Source organism: Schistocerca americana, chromosome 3, assembly GCF_021461395.2.
Source record: "Schistocerca americana isolate TAMUIC-IGC-003095 chromosome 3, iqSchAmer2.1, whole genome shotgun sequence".
Taxonomy (NCBI): domain Eukaryota; kingdom Metazoa; phylum Arthropoda; class Insecta; order Orthoptera; family Acrididae; genus Schistocerca; species Schistocerca americana.
Genome location: NC_060121.1, coordinates 793,385,807 through 793,403,981, shown reverse-complemented (window position 1 = coordinate 793,403,981; position 18,175 = coordinate 793,385,807). Strand labels below are relative to the sequence as shown.

The 18,175-nt window shown below is 37.9% G+C and overlaps 1 protein-coding gene across 1 annotated transcript in view; it reads right to left on the bottom strand.

Annotated features, from left to right (window-relative positions):
- Positions 1-18,175, bottom strand: part of LOC124606868 — a 231,354-nt gene that overhangs the window by 125,898 nt on the left and 87,281 nt on the right. The window contains exon 4 of the mRNA XM_047138956.1: positions 1,144-1,218. Within this exon, the coding sequence (XP_046994912.1) occupies positions 1,144-1,218 (75 nt within the window). The remainder of the gene's footprint in view (positions 1-1,143; positions 1,219-18,175) is intronic.

Below are 18,175 nucleotides of genomic sequence, written 5' to 3'. Positions count from 1 at the left end.
CATAATACACACATGATGTTTAGGCCTATAAATCCGTCGATCGATGCCACAACTAATCGTTTTCTGGTGTATCTATCACATTATATTATTCCATATTTTATTGTGCAAATACACAAATTGGTATGTATATATATATATATGTGTGTGTGTGTGTGTGTGTGTGTGTGTGTGTGTGTGTGTGTGTGTGTGTGTGTGTGTGTGTGTGTATGCACAGCTGTATGTAATTGTGCATCACTTCTCTTTAGTATTACACCTAATGTTTACTAATGAAATAAATAACTGCTAGGCATGTTACTGCAGTTTCAGCTGTGACCTACTGACATAGTTAAACAGCATTATTACTATGGATCAGTTTAGTAATCTTCCATTGCGTTTCATGTTGGTTAAATGATTGGAGGGAGAAGAAGAACTAAAATCTGATTAAATTTAGTAGGTGGAAGGTGAAGCAGAAATCTCATGTGAATGCACACAGGAATGTTGATGAAGTGCAATCTCCTGTCCCTTGAAAACCCCCCTCCACCTCACCCACCCTCCTCCTGCCAACCTTCTCTGACAAAATCTGTGACTGAGCAGTACATAACAGAATTTTAAGTATCAAGCTCCTTGGGCAACAGGAGGATGCTACTCCAAACACAAATGTGACAACAGGCTGTTCATATAAACCATTACATAAATCATCATATACAGGAGTTAATGAGTAAATAAAATTTTAAAATATCTCACGCTGAAAACTTTGTTGGGTTAGTTATTGTGGTAAGGTTTTATTGCTCTGGTGGATCATATGGAGAAAAAAAACCACAGCAGTACCTAATGAAGAGTCAGTGCTACTTTGTCACATTCCTTGAGTTATGTCACCTTAATACTTAATATGAAAGCTAAATTTTGTAAGACTTTAAACATTTCAAGAACTCAGTTTGGTGATCCAACATAGATTTATTTTATTTTAGCAGATTTAGAACTGATTAATCTCCTAATCCTCTGACATAATTGAAACATGAATGTTTGTCAATCATTTCATTAAAAATCATTGTGCACATTGCTCCTGTTAACAGATTGTGAAAGAAATATTTGTATTTTAAATGTAGGCAAAATGGCAGCAACAGTACTATATTATCTGACATGACAATTTTGGTTTCTACTTACTCTTTTGCTCCTGAAGGATTGGGTCCATTAGATGATGGGTCATCTACCGTCCAGTGGAGGGAACACGGTATGACACTGGTTCAACAACATCAGCAGAATTAATTTATAACAGTTGTACTGGTGTGACACAATGTTTAGTAGTATCATAAAACTAACTGCTCATTCTCAAACAATCTAAACTCGAGGTAGGGATATCAACAAAGTAGGAAAAGACTGATTGATGCTTATGATAAGGCCCAACTAAAAAAAAAGAGGTGTGCTTGCTTGTGCTTATGAATGGTGTGTGTCTCTCTTACTAATGAAGGCTGTGACTGAAAGCTTTATTTAAGTGTCTTAATTGTGCCTGTCTGCATCTCAACATGATTTCTTGACAATAAGTGCTCTATCTTTCTTTTCCTACATTGTTAACTGTTCATTCTGTTTATTCTCTGCCTCATTAGCTTTGAATCACTTTTAAAATATCTGAAACTATACTTCTTGCCATTATCATCATTCTTCTTGGATAGGAAACTGCTGCTCCAGGGCAAGTCATGGATCTAACACTTCATTAGGGTACAGCAATATGTACATCTTTCTTCAATACATACAATATTGGTACAATGCTCTAACTGAAACAAAAATGATTACTTTTTGGAAATTATAGAAATTTAATCCGAATAGAATGTGATTGTTCAAAACTGGACAAAACCAGTTTGCATCCAAATTATTTTGTACTGATACTCCATAACGTTTATATACTACTAATATATACTACTCACAATCAGTTTGAGGATTTTGAACTCTCATCACAGCATTACAATACACACATATGTATATATACAAACACACATTTTTACACATATGTACATGTAAACACACAAAAACTGAAGCAAATTTATTTTACAAAAGGAGACAGACTATTCCAACAACCTATAGCATGGTATCACAACTGCAGCGTGCAGAGTTACCATGGTGGAGTGAGTGAATGAATTGATTGTTTCTACTTCAATCAACAGAGAGATGTGGCTGAAGCAGGAGTGTCATCAAAACTTAAGGTCACATTAAACAAGCCTTTATAGCCAGCTGATGTGTCTTGTTTAGGGGCAATAATCATGATGGCTCATGGTAAAGCATAGAGTTTAAATTGTTGTACTATAATAGGTTGGCAGCCCTGCAGCCAGGCGACTAGCGCGAGTTTTGGTGTTCTCGTAAAGATAAGTTATTTTAGATTATAAAACATATAGATTAGTACTGATTACGTGGTAAATAAGTGTATTAGTGTGCCGTTTAAGTGTACCATTAAAGGTTTCACTTTTCTTTACGTAATATAGCAGAAAACGCGAAAAGACCGTACAGTCGTATTTTTTGTTTACGTTCTGCTGCAGCAAATCTATAGAATTTCGCTTAGTTGTTCCTTGCTCTCTCCAGCAATTTAACTTAGCTTACCTCTTCATTATTTAACTAGCATTTCCGGAAAGTAGCGTAAAGTTTAACTTGTTGTTTCAGAAACTTTGCACTTTTGTTTTTGTTTACACACAGTTGCGTATAGGCCAAATTTGTGTAACCATATTTTCGTGTTTATCTGTAATTTAACTGACTTATTCTTAATCTACTATTACGTTTATCATGAGTGAAAAGTGCTTGACTTGCCGTAGAATTGTTAGGTCGGGGCTTTGGTGTGATGGGTGCTGTAGTTTTTTCCATGTGGGTGACTGTAGTGGCGTGGGAATAGGGGAAGTAAATGAGACTCATCAGTGGTTTTGTAGGATTTGTAGTAGAGATAGGAAGATACTGGAACAGGAGGGGAAAATTGCTGCCCTTCAGGCTGAATTAGACAAGGCCAGGGGAGATCTTGACAGGTTAAGGAGGGAGAAGGGTAAAGAGAGGTGGGAAGTGGCAACAGGCAACAGGAGGAACAGGCCTAGAACTTTGTCTGACAGCTTTATGGTGAATGTGGAAAATAGATTTGACCTGTTGCTTCAGTTAGAAGCTGGTGAGCCTCAAGCAGTTGCAGGTGTAGACAGGGCACAACAAACTTTCAGCAGCAGATTGAAAAGTAAGAATGTAGGGAAATCAGAAAAGAGAAAGAAAGTGTTGTTGTTAGGTAGTTCCCATGGAAGAGGTGTTGGCCAACTCTTGCAGGATGAACTAGGATCAGAATACCAGGTCACCAATTTTTTTAAACCTAGTGCTGGTCTGGAGCAGGTGACAGAGGATTTAGGATCACTTTGCAAAGATTTCACTAAGGAAGACACCGTGGTTATAGTGGGTGGGGCAGGTAACAGTATTGACAGAAATCCTGGGTACAGTATAGAGTGTGACCTGGCGAAGATTGCATCAGCATCGAAGCATACTAGTGTTGAGTTTGTATCTGTTCTTGGGCGTCATGACCGACCTCATTTGAACTCTTCTGTCAAGAGAGTTAATTTGGAGCTGGAACGGCTGCTCATGTCGGGTGCGGGGTCACACATTGGTGTGGTTCAAGTTGATTCTCTCAGTAGGTGGGATTATACTAGGCATGGCCTTCACCTCAACAGGAAGGGGAAAGGTAAATTGGCTGGGGAAATAGCAGGAAAGTTAAAGGGGGGAGGCACTGTCATGAGTGGTAAAATACCAGTGGTTATAGGATTCAGAAAAGACCCTTTTTTAGGGTAGGGAGGACAGAAAGAAAGCAAATTTTAAGAGAGGTTAGAACTGAGACAAACCTTCAGTTTGAAAAAGAAATCAAAAAACATAATTCCAGCTTATTACATCAGCATAAACAGCCATTGGTTAAGAATTTTCAACTGTCAGCAGATATTTTAACTCCACCCAATTTTAACTCAGACAATGTGAAATGTCAGCTATCTTTATTGCATCAAAATATTCGAGGACTGAGAAATAAAATTAATGAATTAACTATATGCATAGATGAATTAGAGTCTTCAAACCCAGCTGACATAATCTGCCTCTCTGAACATCATGTGACCACTGGTATAGAACTTTTAAGTGTTACAGGGTTTAGGTTAGCATCTCACTTTTGTAGATCAGAAATGGAGAAAGGAGGAGTTGCCACATTCATCAGGAACTGTCATAAATTTAAGAACATAGACATTCATAAATTTTGCCTAGAACAGCATATGGAAGCATGTGCAACAGAATTAGATTTTCACAAAAAATCTTTCATAATATTAAGTGTATATCGAGCACCTGCAGGTAACTTTAATCTGTTTGTAAACCACCTTGAAGCTGTACTGGCCCATTTAATAACGAAAAACAAAGAAATAGTGGTTGCTGGTGATTTCAATGTAGATTTCCTTAAAGACTCTCCGAATAAGAACTTATTTGAGTTAGTAACACTATCATTCAACTTAATTCCCACAGTAAAGTTCCCCACTAGGATAGCCACTTGCTCACAAACAGCCATTGATAATATCTTTATAGAAAAGTCCAATGAACAAAATTATATTACAAAACCAATAGCCAATGGCCTCTCAGACCATGACATGCAGTTCCTTCTGTTAAATGTTAATACTGAACAGGATATAAAATCTGTTAAATCTGAGCTCAAGAGGGTAATCAGTAAGCCAAAAATTGATTATTTTAGGACACTCCTCAGAGACATTCACTGGACTGATGTTTACAGTGCTCATGGCATGAATGAAAAATATAACATTTTTGCTAATAAAGTGCTTACCTTATTTGAACACTGCTTTCCCCCAAAACTTACCAAGGTTAGAGGAAAATCTACAAAGAAGCCATGGATTACTCGAGGAATAAGGGTATCTTGTAAAACAAAAAGAAAACTGTATCTGTCAATCCGAAACATTTCCAATGTTGATGCTATAGCACATTATAAGAAATACTGCAAAATATTAAAGACTGTAATATGGATGTCAAAGCAAATATATTACAAGGAAAAGATAGTCATATCAGATAACAAAATAAAGACAATATGGGATATAGTGAAGGAGGAGACCAGTAGGACCAGACATGAAGAAGAACAAATAGCATTAAGAGTAAATGATACATTGGTGACAGATGTGTATAGTGTTGCAGAACTTTTTAACAAACATTTTATAACTGTTACTGAAAAGATGGGGTTGTCAGGTTCGGTAGATGCTGCTATGGATTACCTTAGACCAGACATTTCAAGTAATTTCCATAATATGAATTTGACCCTCACTACCCCAACAGAAATAATGTCCATCATAAAATCTTTAAAATCAAAAACATCTAGTGGGTATGATGAAATATCAACAAAGTTAATTAAAGAATGTGATTCTGAGCTAAGTAACATATTAAGCTATCTGTGTAACCAGTCGTTTATCAGTGGAATATTTCCTGAATGGCTGAAATATGCTGAAGTTAAGCCACTGTTTAAGAAGGGAGATAAAGAAATAGCATCAAATTTCCGTCCAATTTCACTGTTACCAGCATTCTCAAAAATTTTCGAAAAAGTAATGTACCGTCGTCTTTATAACCATCTTATCTCAAATAACATACTGTCAAAGTCACAGTTTGGATTTCTAAAAGGTTCTGATATTGAGAAGGCTATCTTCACTTACAGTGAAAATGTGCTTAATTCATTAGACAAAAAATTGCAGGCAACTGGTATATTTTGTGATCTATCAAAGGCATTTGACTGTGTAAATCACAATATCCTTTTAAGTAAACTAGAATATTATAGTGTAACAGGAAATGCTGCAAAATGGTTCAAATCTTATATCTCTGGCAGGAAACAAAGGGTGTTATTAGGAAAGAGCTTGATACATGTCTATCAGGCATCATCCAACTGGGAAATAATTACATGTGGGGTCCCACAAGGTTCCATTTTGGGGCCCTTACTTTTTCTTGTGTATATCAATGACCTTTCATCATGTGACCACTGGTATAGAACTTTTAAGTGTTACAGGGTTTAGGTTAGCATCTCACTTTTGTAGATCAGAAATGGAGAAAGGAGGAGTTGCCACATTCATCAGGAACTGTCATAAATTTAAGAACATAGACATTCATAAATTTTGTCTAGAACAGCATATGGAAGCATGTGCAACAGAATTAGATTTTCACAAAAAATCTTTCATAATATTAAGTGTATATCGAGCACCTGCAGGTAACTTTAATCTGTTTGTAAACCACCTTGAAGCTGTACTGGCCCATTTAACAACCAAAAACAAAGAAATAGTGGTTGCTGGTGATTTCAATGTAGATTTCCTTAAAGACTCTCCCAATAAGAACCTATTTGAGTTAGTAACACTATCATTCAACTTAATTCCCACAGTAAAGTTCCCCACTAGGATAACCACTTGCTCACAAACAGCCATTGATAATATCTTTATAGAAAAGTCTAATGAACAAAATTATATTACAAAACCAATAGTCAATGGCCTCTCAGACCATGACATGCAGTTCCTTCTGTTAAATGTTAATACTGAACAGGATATAAAATCTGTTAAATCTGAGCTCAAGAGGGTAATCAGTAAGCCAAAAATTGATTATTTTAGGACACTCCTCAGAGACATTCACTGGACTGATGTTTACAGTGCTCATGGCATGAATGAAAAATATAACATTTTTGCTAATAAAGTGCTTACCTTATTTGAACACTGCTTTCCCCCAAAACTTACCAAGGTTAGAGCAAAGTCTACAAAGAAGCCATGGATTACTCGAGGAATAGGGGTATCTTGTAAAACAAAAAGAAAACTGTATCTGTCAATCCGAAACATTTCCAATGTTGATGCTATAGCACATTATAAGAAATACTGCAAAATATTAAAGACTGTAATACGGATGTCAAAGCAAATATATTACAAGGAAAAGATAGTCATATCAGATAACAAAATAAAGACAATATGGGATATAGTGAAGGAGGAGACCGGTAGAACCAGACATGAAGAGGAACAAATAGCATTAAGAGTAAATGATGCATTGGTGACAGATGTGTATAGTGTTGCAGAACTTTTTAACAAACATTTTATAACTGTTACTGAAAAGATGGGGTTGTCAGGTTCGGTAGATGCTGCTATGGATTACCTTAGACCAGACATTTCAAGTAACTTCCATAATATGAATTTGACCCTCACTACCCCAACAGAAATAACGTCCATCATAAAATCTTTAAAATCAAAAACATCTAGTGGGTATGATGAAATATCAACAAAGTTAATTAAAGAATGTGATTCTGAGCTAAGTAACATATTAAGCTATCTGTGTAACCAGTCATTTATCAGTGGAATATTTCCCGAATGGCTGAAATATGCTGAAGTTAAGCCACTGTTTAAGAAGGGAGATAAAGAAATAGCATCAAATTTCCGTCCAATTTCACTGTTGCCAGCATTCTCAAAAATTTTCGAAAAAGTAATGTACAGTCGTCTTTATAACCATCTTATCTCAAATAACATACTGTCAAAGTCACAGTTTGGATTTCTAAAAGGTTCTGATATTGAGAAGGCTATCTACACTTACAGTGAAAATGTACTTAATTCATTAGACAAAAAATTGCAGGCAACTGGTATATTTTGTGATCTGTCAAAGGCATTTGACTGTGTAAATCACAATATCCTTTTAAGTAAACTAGAATATTATAGTGTAACAGGAAATGCTGCAAAATGGTTCAAATCTTATATCTCTGGCAGGAAACAAAGGGTGTTATTAGGAAAGAGACATGTATCAAGCTATCAGGCATCATCCAACTGGGAACTAATTACATGTGGGGTCCCACAAGGTTCCATTTTGGGGCCCTTACTTTTTCTTGTGTATATCAATGACCTTTCATCAGTAACATTACCAGATGCCAAGTTTGTTTTGTTTGCTGATGATACAAACATTGCAATAAATAGCAAATCAAGTGAAGTCTTAGAAAGATCAGCCAATAAAATATTTGTGGACATTAATCACTGGTTCCTAGCCAATTCTTTGTCACTAAACTTTGAAAAAACACACTACATGCAGTTCAGAACTTGTAAGGGGTGTCCCAAGAGTATATGTCTAACATATGATGACAAGAAGATAGAAGAAGTGGACGGTGTTAAATTCTTGGGATTACAGCTTGATAATAAATTCAACTGGGAGGAGCACACCACAGAACTGCTGAAGCGTCTTAACAAATCTCTGTTTGCAATGCGAATTTTGTCAGACATAGGGGATATAAAAATGAAAAAGCTGGCATACTATGCTTACTTTCATTCCATAATGTCATATGGGATTATTTTCTGGGGTAATTCATCAAGCCAAGCTAAAGTTTTCCGGGCACAAAAACGTGCAGTAAGAATTATATGTGGTGTGAACTCAAGAACATCCTGCAGAAGCCTGTTTAGGGAACTAGGGATACTAACTACAGCTTCCCAATATATTTATTCCTTAATGAAATTTGTCATTAAAAATATATCACTTTTTCAAACCAACAGCTCAATTCATGGAATCAATACTAGAAATAAGAATAATCTTCACAAGGATTTAAAGTCACTTAGTCTTGTACAAAAAGGTGTGCATTATTCAGGAACACACATTTTCAATAACTTGCCAGCAGCCATAAAAAGCTTAACAACCAATGAAATTCAGTTTAAGAGAAGCCTAAAGGATTTATTGGTGGCCAACTCCTTCTACTCCATTGATGAATTTCTTAGGAAAACCAACTGATTTGTATATAAGTACAACATAACTTCTGCACAATTTCAGTGCAGTAATGTGTTCACTGAAAATTTGTGTGTGTGTGTGTGTGTGTGTGTGTGTGTGTGTGTGTGTGTGTGTGCTTGTGTGTGTGTAAGTGTGTAAGTATAATCTAACTTCTGCACCATTTCAGTGCAGTAATGTGTTCATTGTAAATAAGTATTACAGTAGTTGTATTACATGTTTCTTACCTTATAAATAAATAAAAAACTTTTTTATTTTAAATTCAGTGCAATAGTATTTGTAAAATGACTCTTAGTGTTCATTAAAAAATGACGATCATTCCACTTGGGACCTGTGGAATGGTACATTAGCTTATTTGTTTTAGTTGTAAATATTTGTCATGTATTGTTGTTTTTCTGACATGTTCCACATCCTGGAGGACCTCCTCACTACGGATCAATTGGAATGAAAGTAAATCTAATCTAATCTAAAAAGATGCCAAGTTTGTTTTGTTTGCCGATGATACAAACATTGCAATAAATAGCAAATCAAGTGTAGTCTTAGAAAGATCAGCCAATAAAATATTTGTGGACATTAATCACTGGTTCCTAGCCAATTCTTTGTCACTAAACTTTGAAAAAACACACTACATGCAGTTCAGAACTTGTAAGGGGTGTCCCAAGAGTATATGTCTAACATATGATGACAAGAAGATAGAAGAAGTGGACAGTGTTAAATTCTTGGGATTACAGCTTGATAATAAATTCAATTGGGAGGAGCACACCACAGAACTGCTGAAGCGTCTTAACAAATCTCTGTTTGCAATGCGAATTTTGTCAGACGTAGGGGATATAAAAATGAAAAAGCTGGCATACTATGCTTACTTTCATTCCATAATGTCATATGGGATTATTTTTTGGGGTAATTCATCAAGCCAAGCTAAAGTTTTCCGGGCACAAAAACGTGCAGTAAGAATTATATGTGGTGTGAACTCAAGAACATCCTGCAGAAGCCTGTTTAGGGAACTAGGGATACTAACTACAGCTTCCCAGTATATTTATTCCTTAATGAAATTTGTCATTAAAAATATATCACTTTTTCAAACCAACAGCTCAATTCATGGAATCAATACTAGAAATAAGAATAATCTTCACAAGAATTTAAAGTCACTTAGTCTTGTACAAAAAGGTGTGCATTATTCAGGAACACACATTTTCAATAACTTGCCAGCAGCCATAAAAAGCTTAACAACCAATGAAATTCAGTTTAAGAGAAGCCTAAAGGATTTATCGGTGGCCAACTCCTTCTACTCCATTGATGAATTTCTTAGTAAAACCAACTGATTTGTATATAAGTACAACATAACTTCTGCACAATTTCAGTGCAGTGATGTGTTCATTGAAAATTTGTGTGTGTGTGTAAGTATAATCTGACTTCTGCACCATTTCAGTGCAGTAATGTGTTCATTGTAAATAAGTATTACAGTAGTTGTATTACATGTTTATTACCTTATAAATAAATAAAAAACGTTTTTTATTTTAAATTCAGTGCATTAGTATTTGTAAAATGACTCTTAGTGTTCATTAAAAATGACGATCATTCCACTTGGGACCTGTGGAATGGTACATTAGCTTATTTGTTTTAGTTGTAAATATTTGTCATGTATTGTTGTTTTTCTGACATGTTCCACATCCAGGAGGACCTCCTCACTACGGATCAATTGGAATGAAAGTAAATCTAATCTAATCTAATCTAATTGTGAGTTTGTGAGCTATTGGGACTGTGCTGAACTTATTTGTGTACTAATGCTAGAGGCTCCACAATGACAGAATCTGGGACAAAGTGTTTTGTTCAACAGGATGCAATGCAGTATTTACTTGAGATGCCACAGTTAAGAGCAGATAAGATGAAGCTGCTAGTCAACTTATGGTTGAAGATGGGCATTTACTATTGGTTGGTTGGTTTGGAGTGAAAGGGACTAAGCTACAAGGTCATCAGTCCCTTCTTCTATTAAGTGGAAAGCCAGGTTTGGGAAATGGTCAGCAAAGGAAGGAAGTGAAAGGCAAATCCTGGAATGCCTAAGTGTAAATTAAGAAAAAACAGAGATAAAAGCCCAAAAGAAAGATGGCACAGACAAGTCATTAAAAGGCCAGTCAGGACAAGTCATTAAAAGGCCAGTCAGGACAAGTCATTAAAAGGCCAGTCAGGACAAGTCATTAAAAGGCCAGTCAGGACAAGTCATTAAAAGGCCAGTCAGGACAAGTCATTAAAAGGCCAGTCAGGACAAGTCATTAAAAGGCCAGTCAGGACAAGTCATTAAAAGGCCAGTCAGGACAAGTCATTAAAAGGCCAGTCAGGACAAGTCATTAAAAGGCCAGTCAGGACAAGTCATTAAAAGGCCAGTCAGGACAAGTCATTAAAAGGCCAGTCAGGACAAGTCATTAAAAGGCCAGTCAGGACAAGTCATTAAAAGGCCAGTCAGGACAAGTCATTAAAAGGCCAGTCAGGACAAGTCATTAAAAGGCCAGTCAGGACAAGTCATTAAAAGGCCATTCAGGACAAGTCATTAAAAATGCCAGTCAGGACAAGTCATTAAAAGGCCAGTCAGGACAAGTCATTAAAAGACCAGTCAGGACAAGTCATTAAAAGACCAGTCAGGACAAGTCATTAAAAGACCAGTCAGGACAAGTCATTAAAAGACCAGTCAGGACAAGTCATTAAAAGACCAGTCAGGACAAGTCATTAAAAGACCAGTCAGGACAAGTCATTAAAAGACCAGTCAGGACAAGTCATTAAAAGACCAGTCAGGACAAGTCATTAAAAGACCAGTCAGGACAAGTCATTAAAAGACCAGTCAGGACAAGTCATTAAAAGACCAGTCAGGACAAGTCATTCAAACCAATCATCTGCTAGCACCTGAGGTAGTGCATCAGGAAGATTAAGATGCCACCTCAAAGCTGCCAAATTAGGGCAATTTATGAGTAAGTGGGCCCTATCAGGAGGGCTGCACACCAGCATTGAGGTGTCGCATGTTGGAGAATGTGGCCATAGGTCAACCAAATGTGGTCAATGGGGAGATGACAGATGGTGGATTCCCTGCGAGACGCATAAAGAAAAGACTACCTCGGTGTTATTGTCCCCTTAATTGTCTTTAATTTGTTTAGGGAGATCAGAGCAGACCATCCTGAGCTCCAGACATCCAATAATCAATGGTGTATAAATGACCAAAGGTCCGGTTCTGGGACTCCAATTTCCAGAATCGGCATCCTGGTGGCCAGCTTGGCCAACCTGTCAGCTCATTCCTTCCCAAAATCCCAACATGACCAAGGATCCAAACGAAAATGACAGGCCATAGCTTCATGGAGGTCAGAGACATGATACTGGATAGCTGTAACCAGTGGGTCAGGAGAGTAGCACTGGTCTTTAGCCTGAAGGCTGCTAAGAGTCACTATGGATTAGGATACTCTTGCCACTGCATGAACTAACATGCTAAGGGCTAGTTAAATGGCCATCAGTTCAGCAGTGAAGACACTACAACCATTTGTCACAGAGTGCAATTCACTGCATCATGCATGTGTGTATGCAAAACTTGTTCATCTGTAAACTGTTGGGCCTTTCAATGAATACCACTTCAAACCTGGATACATCTTGAGGACAGCCAAGAACAGGTGGTGAAAAATCATGAGCTGAAAGGAATCTTTTTGATCAAAGGAGGCTGAGACAAATCTGAGGTCGGTGTACAAGCCATGAGGCAGATGCGATTTCTCTGTGACCAGAGGTGACAGTGGAAGAAGTTACAGTTACAAACAGTGACACTGGATGCAAGTAGCAATTGTAAATGCAGTTCTGGGTTGCTGTTGTGGGAGGAGGAACACCCTTCCAGGGCAGTTGGGATGTTCAGGGAAGCTACAAGTTTGTGTAACGTAATTCAGCAGCTGCTGCTGGTGGTACCTGATAGGTAATGGAGGGACTCCAACCGTGACTAGTAGGCTGCTCACAGGGCTATTATGGAAGGCTCTTGCCACAAGTCAGACCACACAATGATGAATAGGGTGCAGTATTCACAATGCAGAGTGTGAGGCTGAACCATATGCAAGAGTCCAATAATCAAGACAGGACAGAATCAGGGCTCTGTAGAGGCGCCAAAAGGTAGAGTGATGTGCATCCTAGTTAGTATTACTAAGTCAGTGAAGTATATTGAGATGTCGCCAGCACTTTTGCTTAAGTTGGTGAAGATGGGGAAGTCACATCAGCTGGGAATCCAAGACAGTCCCAAAAAGTCGAGCGTCTCAACTACAAGAAGTAACTGATCATTTAGGTAAAGCTCTGGATGTGGGTGGGCAGTATGATGGCATCAGAAGAGCATGACATGAGTCTTGGCAGCTGAAAACAAAGCGCCGGCCGAAGTGGCCGTGCGGTTAAAGGCGCTGCAGTCTGGAACCGCAAGACCGCTACGGTCGCAGGTTCGAATCCTGCCTCGGGCATGGATGTTTGTGATGTCATTAGGTTAGTTAAGTTTAACTAGTTCTAAGTTCTAGGGGACTAATGACCTCAGCAGTTGAGTCCCATAGTGCTCAGAGCCATTTGAACCATTTTTTGAAAACAAAGCCATGGGTGAGAGCCCATGACTGTGCCTTTCGTATGGCACCCTGTAGGCAACTCTCGGTAGCACCCACACTGGAGGAGCAATAATGAAAGTAAAAATCATTGGAATATAAGAAGGATGATACCAAAGACTCCTTAACCACCAGTAGACCGTTGATGGCCACCAAAAAGAGGGGGACACTCAGGATAGAGCCCTGTGGGATGCTGTTCTCTTTTATATGGGGAGGGGGGGTGGTGTTACTGACTGAAGCACCCACTTGAATCCAGACCACACAGTGTGCACCCAAAGAGATCCTTTTCATGTAATGGATGTGGTGATACCATGTAGCAGTAGTAGTAGTAGTAGTAGTAGTAGTAGAAGAAGAAGAAGAAGAAGAAGTAGCAGCAGCTTTATTCATCCATAGATCTCTTTTTACAAGGATACAGGAAATGCAAGGTATTTACAAGCTTAGACCAATTTGAAATAACCTAATTCGTATTCACATATATTTACAGACTTCTAGTTAGAGACAATAATTAGATTTACTCCTGGTATACAACACAACACAACACACACAACACAACACACACAACACAACACACACAACACAACACACACAACACAACACACACAACACAACACACACAACACAACACACACAACACAACACACACAACACAACACACACAGCACAACACACACCATTTTCTGTACCAAAACTTCCCATTTGCTATCCTGAAAAACTAAGTCAGTATCCCTCCATAATGAGTGAGATGTGTTGCACTCTGAAAGAGAAAGAGGTGTTAGTATTGTGCTATGCATAGCTTGGGGGTAAGTATTTATAGAAAGGAAGGAAAAAACAAAGTGAAGGTGTTATGTGGAATGTTGCCACACACCCACACACACACACACACACACACACACACACACACACACACACACACACACACACACACACACACACACACACAAGCAGACATTTTCAAAATGTCTATTGACCTGCCAGCGCTTTCGTTTGGTAAGTCACATCATCTTTGTTTTTAGATATATTTATTTAATTGTATAACATTTTTTTACCAAACCCCTACTCTGTTTTATCTAAATAATCCTTCAATGTATGAAATGTATAGCATAACACATTTCTGAAAGTATTCGTATGGAGTGTAGCCATGTATGGAAGTGGAACATGGACGATAAATAGTTTGGACAAGAAGAGAGTAGAAGCTTTCGAAATGTGGTGCTACAGAAGAATGCTGAAGATTAGATGGGTAGATCATGTAACTAATGAGGAAGTATTGAATAGGATTGGGGAGAAGAGAAGTTTGTGGCACAACTTGACCAGAAGAAGGGATCGGTTGGTAGGACATGTTCTGAGGCATCAAGGGATCACTAATTTAGTATTGGAGGGCAGCGTGGAGGGTAAAAATCGTAGAGGGAGACCAAGAGATGAATACACTAAGCAGATTCAGAAGGATGTAGGTTGCAGTAGGTACTGGGAGATGAAAAAGCTTGCACAGGATAGAGTAGCATGGAGAGCTGCATCAAACCAGTCTCAGGACTGAAGACCACAACAACAACAACAACAACAACAACAACAGCATAACAGGTACTTTTTAGCTGCCTTTTTAAATAAGTGTATTTTTGCAATTTCTTTAATCTCTTCTGGTAATTTATTGTACAGTTTTCTTCCTTGGTAGAAAATGCTGTTTTGAATTTTATGTAAGTTGAGTCTAGCTCTTGTTACATGGTCATGGACAGAGCTGTTTGTGCAGTAATTACCAATGTTACTTTTATGTGTACAACTGACTGGTAAATGCATTCACATGGAGCAGTTAAAATCCCCATTGTTTTGAACAGATCTGTACAATGAGCTCTACTGGTATTTTTGGTTATTATTATGGCTCTTTTCTGGAGTTTGAAAATTGTGTTCATATTTTGTGTATTTGTTCCTCAAAACACAATGCCATAGCTAAGAATTGAGTGTACATATGAATAGTATGTAACAAGAAGACACTGCATGTTACACACTGATGATAGGATTCTATGGGCATAACATGCTGATGACATTCTGTTTGCAAGTACCTTTGTGTGTTCACACCACTTCAACTGAGAATCAATATTCATTCTTAGAAATTTTGCATTTTTTATACAGTCTATAGAGGTGCCATCTACATTTAATTTAATATTGTCATTTTTCCTCTTCAAACAAACTCATGGAATTAGTTTTCTTTATTTTCAATGTCAATTTACTGCTTATTGACCAGTCATAAACTTCCTTGAAGGTTTCTTTTGATTTCTTGGCAAGAAGTTCTCTTGTTTTTTCAGTGACTATAATATTGCAGTCATCAGTGAAGAGATTTTTTTCACTATGAGTAACACTACTGTGAAAGTCATTGATGTATATCAGGAACAGTATTGGTCGTAATATGCTACCTTGAGGAACCCCTATATTAATGTATTTTGTTTTACTAAATGTTTGGATCTATTTGAAGTATGCGTTATCTCTACTCTTTGTACCCTATCTGTTAGGTATGATCAAAACCAGTCATTAGCTACCTCTCTTATTCCTAATGCTTCTAATTTATTTAATAGAATCTTGTGGTCGACTATATCAAATGCCTTGGAAAGATCCAAAAATGTGCCTCTAACACACTCATCTTTATCAAGAGCATCAAGTACAACTTTTGAGAATTCTACTATGGCTGATTCCATACTTTTTCCACTTCAGAAACCAAACTGCGATTCGCTTAAAAGATTGTATTTATTCAGGTAATTCATTAATCTGTCTTTCATAATGGCTTCTACTATTTTTGAGAATGCTGACAGCAGGGAAATGGGCCAGTAATTTTCTATGTCTTCTGCATTACCTTTCTTAAGCAAAGGTACAACTCTTGCCTGTTTTAACTGCTCTGGAAATGTCCATGATGTGAAGGATTCACTTATTATATTTGTTAAGGGGCCTTGTATAATCCCTATGCACTGTTTCAGTACACACATTGGTACTTCATCTAAGCCTACTGACACTTTATTTTTTAGTTTTTGAACAGTCAGTACTTCGTTCTTTGTGGTTGGAAGCAACATCATTGTATTTAGTGCTACATTATTTACAGGTGTTACATTTTTTTGGGGAATTTTTGCTGTAACTTCTCTGCAATACTTGGAAAACGCTCATTTACATAGTTTGCTAAGTGTTGCAGATCATTTGTTACCTTGTCTCCCTCCCTTAGCAGTATGTTATTCTGGATTTGTTTGCCTCTCCCCGTTTCCTTTTTTATAACATCCTGGATTGCTTTGCTTTTATTCTCTGCATTATATATTATTTTGTCATTAAGTGACCTTTTTGCAGAAATCAGCACCTTCCTATAGATATTTTTGTATCCACGATATAAATTTAAGAATTCTGGATCAATGCGAATCATTTTCATGGAACTGAGGTGTTTAAGTGTTTGGGAGAGCATAATACCAGCTGTTATCCATCTGTGTTTGTGATATGTTGATACAGACATGCATGCTTTTGAAATGCCTTTTCAAAGTTAAAAGAGTGTGGAGAGTTTACAGAATTTCATATTCACTTTGGTTTCCTTATACACTTCATCCCAGCTTTGTTTTTCTAGTTCTTTTGAAAAATCTTAAATTTTGATTTCTGACAGATATTGTTTGTAGGCTTGTAGTTTAGGGAATGACTCAATGCCTAACTTCATTGTTGTTATTTGACAGAGATGGTCTGATTGAGATCTTTTACAGCTACATCACATGTTTCCCTGTCCATATTTGTGGACACATGGTCAATTACTGATGCAGTTATTGTAGTAACCCTTGTTGCACTATTGACCAATAGGGACATGCCAAAACTTTGAAGGATGTTTATGAAGTGTCATGTCATAAGCCTTCTGTGGGTTGAAAACGACAATAATGGATTTAAAAAGACAACGATGAGGTTCAAAAGCTGTCTGGATGGTAGACTCCAGGTGAACCAAATTATCAGCAGTGGAGAGACCTTTGTGAAAACAGCCCCGAGATGCAGACAAAAGGCCTCGAGACTCAAGGAGCCAACACAGCTGCTTACTCACCAAGTGTTCAAGCAACTTAAAGGGAACATCAGTAAGGCTGGCTGGGCAATAACTGTCCATCACTATGGGGTTCTTAGCCAGTTTCAGTACCAAAACCACTGTACTTTCTCACCAGAGAGATAGTAACTCACCCTCATTCCAGATCCCATTAAACAGGGCAAGGATGTGATATTGGCAATCCATTGAGAGATGTTTCAGCATTTGGTTGTGGATGCGGTCTGGCCCAGGGGCTGTACCAGAATAATGGACTAAGGCAATGAAGAGTTCCCACTCACAGAATGGAGCATTATATGGCTCCAGACGGCATTTGCTCCACCCAATGTTTAATGAGTCAAAAGGCAGGGTGGTAGTTCTCAGATGCAGATGCATGAGCATAATGCTCAGCAAAAATATTTGGTGACAGTGCCCGAGTCAATATACATGGCACCAGCTACGGAAAAACTTGCTTCACCTGCAGGAAATTGGAAGCCATAGATGTGTCTGATCTTTGCCTACACCTATGATGGAGAGGTACACGATTCAATGGGGGAAACATACCATTCCCAGGATTCTTGCTTTTGTCATTTTATGAAGTGGCGGATGTGGACATGGAGCTGTTTAAAGGCAATGAGGTAATACAGTGAAGGGTGCCACTTATTGTGTTGTAGACCCCACCTGTGATCTCTGATGGCTGCAGCAATATCTAGAGTCCACCAGGGTGCTGTCTTCCAACAGGGGGAGCATGAGGAAGTGGGGATGGCCTGCACAACCACCACCACCACCACCACCACCACCACCACCACACCATCCATCCATCCATCCATCCATC